The sequence below is a fragment of the Artemia sp. Qi Xiang Cuo genome, chromosome 4 (genome assembly GCF_049724085.1).
Source record: "Artemia sp. Qi Xiang Cuo chromosome 4, ASM4972408v1, whole genome shotgun sequence".
Lineage (NCBI taxonomy): Eukaryota > Metazoa > Arthropoda > Branchiopoda > Anostraca > Artemiidae > Artemia > Artemia sp. Qi Xiang Cuo.
The window spans coordinates 56,712,759-56,727,883 of NC_142797.1; the positions used below are offsets into that span (position 1 = coordinate 56,712,759).

The 15,125-nt window shown below is 34.0% G+C and overlaps 1 protein-coding gene across 2 annotated transcripts in view; it reads right to left on the bottom strand.

Moving 5' to 3' along the window:
• LOC148953264 (protein transport protein Sec23A-like) overlaps window positions 1-15,125 on the bottom strand; it is a 75,834-nt gene that overhangs the window by 16,295 nt on the left and 44,414 nt on the right. The window contains exons 7-12 of one of the 2 annotated variants that reach the window (XM_089088431.1): window positions 13,671-13,815; window positions 11,550-11,582; window positions 9,636-9,785; window positions 8,525-8,792; window positions 4,001-4,152; window positions 1,355-1,455 (exon numbers count right to left, since the gene is read on the bottom strand). In XM_089088431.1, the coding sequence (XP_088944557.1) occupies window positions 1,355-1,455; window positions 4,001-4,152; window positions 8,525-8,792; window positions 9,636-9,785; window positions 11,550-11,582; window positions 13,671-13,815 (849 nt within the window). The remainder of the gene's footprint in view (window positions 1-1,354; window positions 1,456-4,000; window positions 4,153-8,524; window positions 8,793-9,635; window positions 9,786-11,549; window positions 11,583-13,670; window positions 13,816-15,125) is intronic. The other variant, XM_089088432.1, reaches the window with a different exon arrangement.

Consider the following 15,125-nt stretch of genomic DNA (forward strand, 5'->3'; position numbering starts at 1 on the left):
ATTTATACCATCTCCTTCGTTTATCAATCATTACCTTCACCTGCCCCTCTTTCTGTTTCTATTAACAGGATTAATTCCCACAGGTCCTGCAAGTTTCCATCCTTTTTATTTTTATAATTATTTTTAAAAATGAATTGCGACGACAGACAAAGATATCGTCATGACACAAGCTAAAAATTGACTAAAAGTGAAGATAATCATATGGATTATCGACAGTCAACTATTCTGAATACTTCAGGAAGTTAAGTGGCTATAAAAAAAAGTATAATTTCTACTGCGATTTGTCAATTGTTTTTCTAGGTACACATTGCCCATCACAGCAATCCCCTTCCCTACGAAAAGTTACAGGAGTAAAAACAAAACTTCTGGATTGCTGACTATCAAAATGTATATTTTTTTATTTTTATAAAGATATTTTTCAAAGCTGAATTTTTCAAGTGGCCTACGTCTGAAAGTAAAATAAAAAATGAAAAAATAAACTGTTAAAAAACAACAAGATCTGCCGGATATCTTTAAAAAAAACAAAAAAAACTGTGTGCTGAGAAAACAAGTAAGCCAATGGATCAAGCACGGCCAGTTCCAAAAATTTGTGATGAAAATCTCAATTTAATAAAAGAAAACGTCGCATAAAGTCTTCTGAATTTCCTTAGCCAGATAATCAGAAAATTAATTATGAACTCTCCTGTGTCTCGCACCGCTCTCCAGGTAACAGCAGTTTAATATCGCTTCATGTTACGTTGCTGTATGTATTTTAATCATGTAAACTGGTTTATGATTTGTGATTTTTTTTGCCAACTTTGTTGGGAGCCAGCACCAGAGCACTAGTCCGTTATGTCTTTTGGCTAAAACATCTTTTGCTAATATGTCTTTTGGCTATACGTTTATGTCTTTTGGGCTAAGAACTAGCGGACGCCCAAAGAGTACTCACTTGTTGGGAATTAAGCAGAAATTACGCCGCTAATGGAATGAGTGCTGTATCAATTCGTCATTCTCGTGATTTATACATATGCTCATTGGAGCTCGTTCGTCAACGTGGGTCAACGTACCTCCCCTGAACAGCAAACTAGGATATAACACATAATTACATTCTTGACTGGGTTAATTATGTTCAACTATTAACAGTAAAAAAGTTTAGGCAGTCAATCAATGACAACAATAGAGACTAATAAATGCAATCAAAACAGTAGACCAGTAAGGAAAAGAAAGAAGTCTGTTCAAAAAAATTCAGTCAAAACTTGGAGACTAATTAGGTTTGTAAAAACAAAAGATATAAGAGGGCCACAAAAACAAAAAATTTAACCAAAACTTGTGAAAGAGCAGAAAAGGAGAGTAGGTACAAAAATTAATTGCATACCTCCTAGCAATAGTGGTAACCCTAATTCTTCTGTCGCCATTGATGTGTTGATAATTCGTTACAAATTGCATATAACCTTGTCCTCCAGCACTGGTTGGGGCCTGAAAAATTCTTTTTTCAGAAAATAAATATAGCTCACTATCAACTGCACACGAACAACAGGCAAAGATTATCTTCTTTTTTTCAATACACCTTGCTTGGAAACTTTTTTTTCAAATAAAGAGGAAAAGACTGACCTAATACATCGTAGGTTTGCATATCAACCGCAAGTATGCTGATTTCATATTAAACTATTCTTCTTTCTTTTACCTTGAGTTTTCTCCTACAATTATCATTTTCTTTTTTCACAGAAAACGTTAAATTCTGCTTTTGGCTACCATTTAAATTAACTCGTCCAACCAACCCTATCCAAAAGACTAAAACCGAACAGACCATACAAGAAAGGCTCCCTCTTGTCTATTATATATTCAAATTCTATATATTAAATTTTGCGTTCTTAACGCCTTTTGTCAAGTTGATGTCGATTTACGAAGCCTCGTGGACATGTCTGAAAGAAAAACAGGACATGACAACTGACTTTTCGCCCCTTCGCCGAACAATTGACATGCAAACGTTCAATTTCGACAATAATATATATATATATATATATATATATATATATATATATATATATATATATATATATAACCGTATTACGGACCGCACTTCACAACTGGCGGGATTTGAAATTGCAGCGCACATTTTTAATTTGAATATTGGACAAACGGGCAGCGCGGAGATTTTCTCGTTCTCACGACTGGATGCCGACTGGAGCTACGAGCACGTGCACACCAAAACATACGTAATAGCCACGCGCCTAGCGGTGTCAGACGGAAACGTTCCCTAGTTTCTGAATAGCCTTAGGTAATGAGGCTGAATTGCAAGAAACGACTTAAAACAAACAAAAGTAATTTATTGCTAATTTACAAGTCAGACGTTTATTTACTTTTTTTTAAGGAGAAATCGTAGAAGAGTTTCAAAGAATTCCTTCCCAAACTTTAAGGGAGATGACCAAATGAATTCAAAACTTTACAATTTTGGAATGAAATGATCAAGCTGGGTTTGTATTATCCCCAGAATTTCAATGTATCTTATCGCTATTATCTTCTATAAACGTCATGATTTTTTACTTTTACCAATTACATATGTTCACAGAGGAAAGTTCTTTCTTAGAGGAGGGAGTGGAAAAAAGTTTTACGTGCCCCTCACCCGACCCCTCTTATTTCTTCCAGGTGTCTACAAGACTTAGTAACAAGACAATTTTTTAAACAATGAATTTTAGCTTGTATACAAGGGAGATGAGGGATTAGGGTTTTCTTAGAATCAAAATAATTTTTACAATTTGTCCATTAATTCCACTATATTTTTAAGTTTAAATTACCCAATTCATGATTTTCTTTAAAGTTGCTTTTGTCCGCTCTATAGCTAAGAGCCTATGAATGAATCAATGATACCCAAGCATAACTGCAACTACTACTACAACAACTCACCGCAGCACCAAGCGGCCTGAGATCAACAACTACGCAAGCTTCCCCCATTCAAATTCTCCCTCTCTATGCGCTCCCATTTCCCTTAAGTCTTTCTTTACGATATCATCCCGTAAACATAAGTGATACGCTAAATTGCATACGTTTTTCAAAAGCATGACTGAGGAGGTTTTTTATTTGTAAGATGGCCACCGTAAGCAGGAAACTCCTGCGGTGGGAGGACGTCCTCTCTGCGGGAGACTATTCTGTTTTAACAGTTAAGAAAATTTATAGAGGCAAAAGTACAATTTTACAAAGACCACTCTTTTGACGAAAAATAAACATAACAATTAATGTGAAATATAAAGTGAAGGAGGCACTTAAAATTTTATGATATTTTAAAAGTAGTTTCTGTTTCTTTAAAGTCAGTGCGAGAGGAAAGGAGGTGGGGTAAAAAAATCTAGGGACAGGCAATATGTTTATGTATAAAACGGTTAGATCCCCACTTACTCTGTATATCTTAAACAAAAAACAAAATTAGTTTGAACAAATTCCCGTGATGGAACAATTTTTATCTCAAAAATATTTGTGTCAAATAACCCAAAAACGTAGGGAGAAGACAGACCAGACAACCTGATTAGACTGGGATGAGTTGCAAGAATGACTTAAAAACTGAGAAAATTTCTCAAGAGCTGACGAAAATGGCAGCTTTATATAAGGCGAGATGAAGCCTTTGCCAGTTAGCTTTCGCCTTGTGTGGCTATATGGCTGGAACAAATATTTGGAAGTAGTGTTTCTTATTTTTATTCTCATTTTTGAGCCTTACTTCACACGTACGAGGTGAAGTCTTTGCCAGCTAGATGGCCTTGCATGGCTGGAACAAATATTTGGAAGTAGTTTTTCTTACTTTCAATGTCATTTTTGAGCCTTACTTCTCACGTACGAGGTGAAGTCTTTGCGAGTTAGAAAGCCCAGCATGAGTATATGGCTGGAACAAATATTAGGAAGTAGTGTTTCTTTATTTTCACCGTTAATTTCACTTTTGAGCCTTACTTCACAGACACGACGTGCATGCAAAAAATTGACCCATAATAATTACTTGGATACGGATATAAGTACGACAGAAAAAAAAGATTCAAACCTGTGGAACTATATCAAAGAAAATTGCGGGTGTAGTGGTAGGCAAAAGTGAACAAAACTTCCACTGCGTGGTCCCACCGACACCAATCTCCATGTCTGCAACTGAAGCGTGCTTGACCCCCATTGAAACGCAAGGACCAATACATCCAGAAACTAGAATATGAATTTGCATTACTATAAGCCGAACCATGACAAGTGAGAGACGAGGAAATTCACTTTTTATTTATAAATAAAATCTCTACTGTTAGGCAAAAACTTAGATTCCAGGTAGAGCAACACAAATCACAAGAAAAATTGATTATATTTTAGGAAGCCAAAATCTATATCGGATGAAACATTAGCACTCCTTTTGGATCTTGGATTATTGAGACTTCATGCCAATCGAAAAAAAAGTTTTCTGGGACTTATTTTTAAGCAAATAATTTTGTTTGGCGCACTTGGGTCCCTTTGGTCCAAGGACTTGCGGGCATTAGTTTCAAGAAGATCGGTTAAAAAAAAATTGGGTTCATTTCCGGGAGACCTATATACTAAACCCAATTGATTTTTATTTAATAGAAACTTTCCTAGCTCCAGAGATTTACAGTAAATAAAAGTTTTTAACGCCTTTTCGGACCTTTCAACACCATATTCTTTATTAGACCTTTAAACTTTTCTAAGAAAAATGATTATCTGTAAATTTGATTCAATACCATGGGGATCATATGGGCACCTGGGGGCAAAAAAAAGTATGGGAGGTGGGTTAGTTCCCCTCCAATAGCTTTGGTCCATTAAAAAAGGCACTAGAACTTTCAATTTTAAATCAAATGAGCCCATCCCAAGTTTCTCTGACTATCCCTTCCATACAAAGTGGCCGAAAAAAGAGAAACTAAATATATGGTAGAAACTTCTCACTTCACTAGATCAACGCTAGTGAACTGACTCTAATCAACAGATGGCAGGCATTAACTGTTTTCAACAAGTCTTTTTTCCGTAATCACTGAGTTTTTTTATATTTCAGTATTTGCAATTTATTTGTACAAATAATAGCTCTTTTACATGGTCTTTTTGGGCCAATATAAAATACATCTATCAAAAGGAATGAAAAAAGTCAATTACTCGGATAAAGTAGAAAAAAAGTTACTGCGAAATCAAAGAACTTCACAGCTTTCAAAGTCGGTGCTGTCCATTTTTCAGAAACAAGACCTTAGGTGCCAACATCCCGTGAGTGTTACACTCACTCGTGAACCATGGATGGGTCATATCTGTCAATACATTCAAATATATTTCATAAGAAGACGTGTGTTAATTCTGTCTCACATTTTTCGCCTGTTTTGGGTCCTGATTAGTCCAGAAATAAGGCTTAAAAGTCACGAAGTAACGATAAAAAATTTACTAAAGACTGCTTTTTACGGTTCATTTTATCCTAGAAGTATCTCTTTCGATTACATTTGACAGTCCTGGACGATTTTCTGGGATTAAAGACCACCCTTAAAAAGTTGGTTAATGAATGTGATGATGCGCATGGAAAAAAAAATTGAGAACATATAACATTTTCTTCTATAAGTAATTACTTTATCTAAAATCTATCGGGTCAGACTATAAACCACCATCAGCCCCCCCGCCCCCCCCCCATCCCACAAAAAGGGGCATAATGAAAAACCTAGCACATAACCTTTATTAAATGCACCTGAGATCTAATAAATTATTCTAAACACATGAATGACAAAAATGAGTGTCTTTCTCAACAAAGGTCTGACCAAGTCTAAAACTATAGCTGTTGATCAGCATTGGATGAGCTAGCTCTGCCTGTTCGCCTAGTAATTACACTGACTAAAAGAAATTTTGAGAACCAAGTCCCCCCCCCCTGACGTCACGTCAGTTGCAGACCCCCAAAAATCACAAAAATAGGACTAAATCTAATTTCCCCGTCAAGTTAGGGGGATTCCAATGCTCCGTTCTGACAGATGTTCTCACGAAAATAATTTAGGAACGCCCTCCTCTCCTACATAGTTTAAATCTATCCTAGACTTTAAAAAGGAAGAATGACGACATCAGCTGTCGTTTCTGACCAATTTTGATGGCGTCAGAAAACCAATCTTTGTAGAGGAAACTCGGATGACAAGAACTTAGGAACCCTTTCCCTTCAGAGGGCAGATTGCCCCAAGACCTTCCAATAATGCGACTATACCACCAGTTGTTGCCTTTCACCATGTTTGGATGAGATCAAACAACCTCTTCTAGCAGATTATCTACCAGCAAGAATTTAAGGGCGCCCTATAGAGGTCGGATCGAGTCCAGATCCCAAAATAGCAGTAATAAAATTTACTCCCGCTTTCTATCAAATTCTGTTGAATTTGCACAATCCTTTCTTGTAAAATATTACGACATCAGGAGCTTAAGAAGCCATTTGCAGCTGTTGGATAGTGCATATACATCCAAAAGTCAGAACAATGGTACCACATCTGATTTTCTGTAAGTATTGTTGGGATTCAACATCTCCTTCTGGAAGATATCTTGTTGACAAGAACCGCGGGATCAGTCATCCCCTTCCTCCTACTACACAGGAGCTGAATAGGTCTGGACAATGGTAGTAAGAGTTTAACCCCCCCCCCTTTCTCTCCAAAAGATGTAATTAGAACACATATATTATAATTCACAAAGCTTGGTTTAAATTTGACAGTCTATCCTTTATACAATTAATCTTCAAGAAAAGGACCTTCGTTTCAGGACTGAAATTGGATTCTCTACTTTCATTTTAATTTTTGAAAACAGTAGAGCTGCTAATTTATTTTATTATTGAAAATGTTGGACATAAAAACTAGCCAGTAGAAAAAAAAATGAAAACAAACCTGTCTTGATGCATTGCTGTTTTTTGAAAATCATTTCTAAATGTCAATAAAAAAAAACCTCATCATTTCTTCTCTCTAATTCACCTCATTTTCATTATTGTCATTTCATTTATTTCTTCTTCGTGAACAGCTTACCAAACCATTATTGATAATTATCTCGGAACTGTGAAATTGTTCAAATAAGACCTTTAGGAGTGACGGGGACAAACTTTTTTTTTGGGGGGGGGGAGTCAGGATCCGAATGTGGGATTTACTTCTACGTCGGAATTAGTGGAACAATTAGGTTTTAGTCCCAGTATGGTGTCAAATACTTGTACTATTAGTGAGGATATTAATTAAAGACCACTCAACACCTCGTTCTGAAGTAAACTCTTCATAAAATTATTTTATTCATTGCATTGCTAGCGCATAGATAAAAATATCAAAAAAATCTTCAACAAAAAAATAAATCCGAAGAGACTAGATCAGTTTCTCTGAAAAAGTGTAGAGACTTCACTTTTTTACACGAAATATCCGACGACAATGAGAAATCGCAGACTGCTGAACAACTCATATAGAAAAGAATATCCTTTTTAAAAATCATCCAATTCACTGAATAGCCAATACACAGACAATAAGGTTAAAATGAGGAACTTTTCATTAAAAATAAAAACAATAAAAAATCAGACAATCCCCAATTCATGGGACGCAGATTCCAGTCGCTGGTTCAGTTTCATGTTCTTTAAAGAACCTTGAAGTTCAGCCATTCCTTATCCGTATACATACATGTATACTATAACAGTTCTTTGGAGATGCATGCTCGAGAAACTAGGCCTAAACAAACTGTAACAGTTATCATCCCTATTATCTAATTTACATATTAGGTTCTTTTTATAACTTTAAAATCCATGGTGTTGTTAAAAGATAAGTTTTTTTCGGTTTTTACAAAAATAATAACTAACACAATACTATTACCTTACAACTTAAACAATCGATAACTATACTTCACCGACCGATACTTTAAAAATCAATATTAAAATTCTACTTAAAGAAAAACTTAGAATTGGCTAGGGACCTTATTTAGTATTTAATAGACCGGTGGAATTATTTATGTCCCGGATTTACACTAATTTTGTGGGATTTCTTTTGCTTAAATTAAGACTCTTTTGCGTCAATTTAAAGACCATTTTAGCTATAACGTGGATTATTAGCTGGATCAGCTTTAACTTATACAAAAATACCAATAAATTAAACCAATTTAGATTGGACTTAAATCGAATACTTTATGCATTTAATCAGAAATTGAAGATGAAAATTTTCACTTCTTACTCAAATCATCAACTATATATTTTTATTATTATGGAGCCTGATGTTCATTATTTTATTATTGTAGGAAAACCTACGTAGTAGGTTCGTTCCACTAATGGCACATATATATATATATATATATATATATATATATATATATATATATATATATATATATATATATATATATATATATATATATATATATATATATATATATATATATATATATATATATATATATATATATATATATATATATATATATATATATATATATATATATATATATATATATATATATATATATATATATATATATATATATATATATATATATATATATATATATATATATATATATATATATATATATATATATATAAATCGATTCTAACAACACAGCTTACTTCGTAACTCCTTTGAAACCCTAACGTCCGTTACAGCATTGAAAGCCATTTGACAATTCCCTTCCTCATCTCTTGCAAATACTTTTTTGAGACTTTCACTAAACAACGAGGATTCAAAAGAGTCGGACAGGACTAAATTTCCACCAGTGAGATTCGGCAACGATTTCATTTCGAGTAGCCCAATTTGATCCAATGCTGCCGTATAAATATCAACTGCGTGACCATTTTTGGACGCTTTCATGGCAAGGGCTTCATAAAATTTCGTTGCCTAAAATGGGAAGATAAAGAATGAAATAAAACCTCAACTTATTATAGAGAGAGAGAGAGAGAGAGCGAGAGAGAGTGAGAGAGAGTGAGAGAGAGAGTGAGAGAGAGTGAGAGAGAGAGAGTGTGTGTGAGAATGAGTGAGAGTGAGTGAGAGAGTGTGAGTGAGAGAGAGAGAGTGTGAGAGAGAGGGAGAGAGAAGACAGAGAGAGAGAGAGAGAGGGAGAGAGAAGACAGAGAGAGAGAGAAAGAAAGAAAGAGAGAGGGAGAGAGAGTGGGTGAGAGAGAGAAAGATAGAGAGAGTGTGTGAGAGAGTAAGTGAGAGAGAGAGAACGAGAGAAGAGAGACGACAGAGCGAGAGAAGAGAGAGGGGGGAGGGCACATTTTTACCATAGAATATTAAAAGAAAAATCGAAAAAGAAAAAAATTGCTTCGATCAAAGGGTACAAACATGCAATAGATAATAAAATTATTAAGAAAAAGAATTAATTAAGGAAAAGAAAAAAAAGGGAAAAAGTTAACAATAAGGAAACAAATGACATATGAGTGACCATTTAAAAGTTAGATTCGGCATAATTTTTTTTCCAGGCGATTAATGCAGCCTGTCTACTGCGTTGATTTATCTTAATACAATAGTTGATCTTTTCTATACTCATAACTGATGGCTCTCTCCAATAGAAAAAGCAAAAAAGCTCGGCCGGATGCTAAGGATAAAACTGTGAAACATGATCATGCAATTTCATGGGTAAATTCATGCAAAGTAAAAATTATGTAATCTCAAACACCAGCCCTATCAGCAAAGAGTCAGGAAATAATCTAACTGCCAAGACAGACGAAAGCTTATTACCTTCTTCAAATACTTCGCCTGGCCTTGGTCTATGGCATGATGAGTACGGATTGTATTTTTAAGGTCATCATCAACAATCATTCCTAGACCGTCTGTACATGCACCCCCAATAAAGGACATTATCCTTCCTCCAATATTTGTGTGGGTTGTCTAAAAATAAATATTTTCACATTATGAAAAAATTCTTAAAACAGGGTTTAAACTGGAATTGCACTTTCCTCTACTGGAGGACTTTTCTCCGCAATATATGTAGATTGTATTACCAATACGTGATTTTTTAAGTAAGTTTGAGGTAATAGCAGCTCATTTCATTGTCAAACACACAGGTTTTATTGGATTTCGTTGCATTAATCTTTTATGTTTTAATAGGTGTAAAAAATCTGGGAGCAGTTGGACACCAAGAAGCGGATATAAATTCCTAAATTTCGCAAAAAAAAAAAAAAAAAAATCGAAAAAAAAAATCTAAAAATGTATCTCCAAGTCTAGAAATTACACTCAAAGATGCATATCATCAGTCAAGACTGAAAGATTCATAAAAAAAAACACAAAATATAAACATACAGTTTTTAAATATCGACAGGGAGAAGTGGGAACCAACTTCTAAATTTTGTTCAAAAATTCTAATAAAGTATCAAGTTTCAAAAACTAAATTTTACCATTTTCCCCAGGAAATTATCATACATGGGGCATTTTATGAGCCAAGACACTGATTTTAAAAATGAAGCAATGCAAATGCGTTTTTTCTATAAAATTTCAGAAAGATGGCGGCATTTTCACAACTCAGTACGATTACTTATTTTGAACTTGATAAGAAACACGAAGTATTCTTAATAAAGACACTAAAATCAAGCTATCAATCATACTATCACCATCTTTAAGCCTGAAAGTAAAAGTTGGAACAATTCGACAGCAGAGTAAAAACAAGCCTACATTATAAGCTTGTTTTGACCTGCTACAAAATCGAAAAGCGGAGTAACAATAAAAGAAACAAATACCTAAAAAAAGACAAAGCTAAATTCACTATGGGTGGGTGTAGGCCCCAATGAGTGGGCTTACATGTAAATTTGGGTAGTTTGATATCAAGTTTTGCAAGTATTAGGCAGAAATCCGTATGACTGTAAACATATATAAGGATTAGATTCCCATATATTACGATTTTCGATTACGATTTATACATATACGATTTTCCCGTGAGAAACGGGAAAATCGGAAATTATATGAACAAACTGAATTATTATTCACAAACATTACCTGGACATGAAAAAAAGATACCCAGAAAACAGAAAACAGAACAGGAGAAGCAGAAAACAGAACCAGAACAGAGTTGGGGGGGGGGGTATATTATTTTAAAGCGCTCCCGGAAGAAATAGAAGGTTTATGTTTGAGGAAGCAGACGCCATCCCACGTGAAATTCTTCTAATGTTTCCCTAAACAGAAAATACGGGCATATGTATGCCCGTAGATACTGAAAGATCTAGTGCATTATCATAAAAAGATAATGATGATAGTTTTAAAAATAGCAAAAGGCAAGAAGTATGCGAAATAAGCTACCCATAAAAGACTATTTTTAAGGATAGCAAATGAAGCAGTATGTCAAAAAGAAATTCAGTAAAATATACAGTAGCCCCCCCCCCCCCCACACACACACACACACTAAGACATGCTCAGCTTCCTAAAGCTGTAGATTTCAGTCCAAATTAAAGAACAATATATAGGAGCACTCCCGAGGGACTAAGGGGCAACAAAGCTTTTTCTGCTAGCTGTATCAATGAATGAAAACTGCATTTCTTATTTAATTAGTACGTATTAAAAGAGCAATTTTTATTTTGAAAATGATCTGGTAGCACTAGGCTCATAGCAATCCATGCAGTTTGCTAGTATCTGTTAGTTGAATGTGCATTCTTTATCGATTACCTGAGTACTTCCTCCACCAAAATGAAAAACACTCTAAAAAAAAAACATAAGGGCTAAATAAATAGCAAATAGGCAAAGATTACGTGCTGAAAAAGATAAGTGCCTACAGAACGCAGATTCGCTGACGTTATCATCAAGCAATAAGTGTGTTATTATTTTGGCTCCATCCTATAAAATATTTCAACGTTAAAAAAATAGTAGTGTATGTCAATCTCAAAAGATAAACGGGGAGGCGAATCACTTTAAGGGAGAGACAATGACTTTGCCTCAAATTCACTGTAAGAGGCAATAGGAAATAAAACCCCAAGAATAGGGTTTCTATCAATAAATAAATCAAGAACGTTACAAAATGAAGAAAATATGAGAGCATAAAAACTTGATTCGGAAGAGAGTAAAGCGTGGGTACACTAGTTTGAGCGTAGAAATATAATTTGATTTATAAGCTAATGTATAGAATATGTCTACTATTTGAGAGTAGAAAAATTAACAATACAGTATTGTACAATCAAATTATACTAAAAAAAAAAGAAAGAAAACTTACAGCTTTAAGTTTAAAGTAACAAATTACAGCTTAGAAGGGAAGATTATAAATAAATTGACGATGACGTAAACAGAACAAATAAGAAAAGGGAGTTGACGCGATTTTTTTTTCTTTTCTTTTTTAAAGTTTTCGTCACCTGTTGTTCTGCTTAAAAGTGTCTTTTATAACTGCTTTTACACACCTATAGCCGCGTTTTGAGGCTCAGCGGGTTCTAACACGGGTTGTTCTCGTCTAGTTTCAAGTATCTAGTTTTTCGTCTAGTTTCAGCGGATTCGAAGTTTCAACCCCGTGTTTGATGCACTAGATGCACTGATGCACAACGCTTGATACACTAGGCGAGAATTTCTTCGGCATTGTTTTTCTTCTTGACTGTGATTTTCTTTTATCCCCCACCCCTTCTTCCTCTATTTTTCGGTTTCTATTCTAGCCATTTGTTAAATTCTTATCGAACATTTTTATGCTTGATTGGCGTTTCTTTTCTTGTTGTATTATTTGTTTCTTCGTTTTGCTTTGTCTATTTCTTTTTGACATATGAAGCGAATTCGGATCTATTAGAGCTTGTGATAGCCTTTGGAAAATAAATATTATCTTATCTTACAAAGCCGGACCGAGATGCAAGTTCTCCGGAGAACATTTAAACAAGTAAAAACACAAGCGACATTAGATTTTTTCACGGATAGACAAGTCAGATGTCTCTTCAACACGAAACTTGGCTTCATTATTGTAAAAACAAGTTTTAAAGAATATAATTTTAAATTACTTTATTCCAATAACCTACATATATAAAAATCGGTAATTAGTAGTGTTATCAGTGTTATCGGTCATCGGTAATGTTATCATGAGATGTTTTTAGAAATTAGAAACAGTCTCGAATTGGTTTCAAAGGCATTTTGAAAAAGTTTCTTCCAAAATAAGTGTTTCATGGTAATATATACTGGACCGCTGATGGTAGATTCAATTGGAGGAGCTATGTGTACGCGTCAAGGATATAATAGCCAAAAATTATTGAGTTTGATCATACTGTCTAAATTTATATACAGCGATCAAACCATAGTAAATACACAATCTGAATGGGTGTCATAGCACTAAAAATTCAAAAATTCATTTTGAATTTTCAGGAAATTTTCAAAAATCACAATTGATTCAAAATGAAAATTTTGAAATTTTGATGTTCCACTAAAAATCAGGATCATGAGCACGAAATCCAGATCCCGATTTCGACACTAGCTGCAAGCAAGATTTTGGTTTCAAATTGGGGATTTGCTGGCTCATGGGCCTTGGATTGCGGGCTTATAAATTTTACTGCTTTAAAGTTTACAATACAATTTTATAAGCCTATTTTATAAATTTCTTCGGGTCAATGATGATTCTGAAACTTGTTTCGAGAAGTTGGTTTGTCAGTGGAAAAGGCATTAAGCTTGGCAAAGGACTAGACTAGCCAGGTTTTGATGGCATTTCCAGAGAATACAGTCAAAAAGCGAGAAGGAAAATCACAATTAAGCCAAGGCCTAACGGATAAAGAATTGTCTACAAATAATACAAAATAAAAACTAAAATAAAAAAAATAAGTCAATGTATACCTCTAACAAGTTGACAGCAATCGAGAGGGCCGCTCCAACGCTTCGAATATATCTCCTGCCTGTTTGTACTTCAAACGTGTCACGCTGAATCCCTTCAAAAATTTCTTCCATCAAATTCAATGTTTCACTGAGGGGCTTCAAAAATCTGATAAAATGAAAAATAAAGACAAAAAAAAATACTTTTCAAGTTTAGGCCCTTAGTTGAAATTAAACCTAATTTAATATGATGTAGATAATTTCGGAGACCACACTGCCCCTTTCCATGACGATAAAATAAAAGTTCAAAATAGGGATAAAATCCTTTTTAACAGACAGTGTATAATAAATTTCACAAAAAATACCAGATATTTCGGTCACATATACAGTGACCGTCATAAGTAGTTTTACTACTGATGACGGTCACTGTATATGTGACCGAAATATCTGGTATTTTTTGTGAAATTTATTATACACTGTCTGTTAAAAAGGATTTTATCCCTATTTTGAACTTTTATTTTATAACCTAATTTAAGTCCTAGTTGCAATGAAACATAAATTATCGTATATAAAAATTAATGATACTAATCCAGAAATTTTACTTTACTTCAGCTTTCTCCCATGAAATAGCAAATAATTATAGTAAAGTGAGAAAATCATACAATTAACAATCATCTAAAAGCATGCGTTTGAAGTGACAAAAAATCTTGGTTTAACTACAAAAACATTGCATGGGTAATAATCCTTTTGACGCCCGTTTTTACTTTTGTGTTACATGCACTCAATTTTTGAAAGTTTCAAACAAACACAAAACAGTATAATTATTATACAGTGTTAATGTGCAATTCTTTGAGCTATATTAAAAAAAAAGCCGATTTTAGCACCACGATAGTTGAGGTGGAGTGCTTGGCATCTAAGAATGTTTTTGGCTGAAATGCGGCAACAGAGGCAAAAAATACAGTTGTACGTCTTTCAAGCTGAAACTTTTACAAACAGTTAAAATTATTTTTTGGAATAATCCAAAATTCTCAAATGTCACATAAGCAAATTTTAAAGCTTTCGTAAAAAAAAAATCAATTACATTTTCAACTTCAGATAAAAACTTGCATAGAACAGATTAAGGCATGTGAAAAATTTCCAAGCCAGAACTTGGTCAACTAAAGGTAAAAGCTACCACGTATTTTCCTACTTTATAACTTATCAACATTAATATACTGAAAATGGGCTGGATTGAACGTTTTTAAGAAGAATCCAGCCTCAGAGCCTGAATGTAAAAAAAGAAAAAAAAGGGCGATATGCGTCAGAGTGAAAAAAATGCATGTAAAAATCTTTCAAACCGAAAATTTTACCTTTAATATTTTCTTCAAGGGAAAAAAGTTGTTTTTACAACCCGTAAAAGATACTACTTGTTTTGAAGTAGTTCCCAAAATTATTTTCTATTCATTGCACAGCAATGGGTTTGAGAACAAAACATACTAT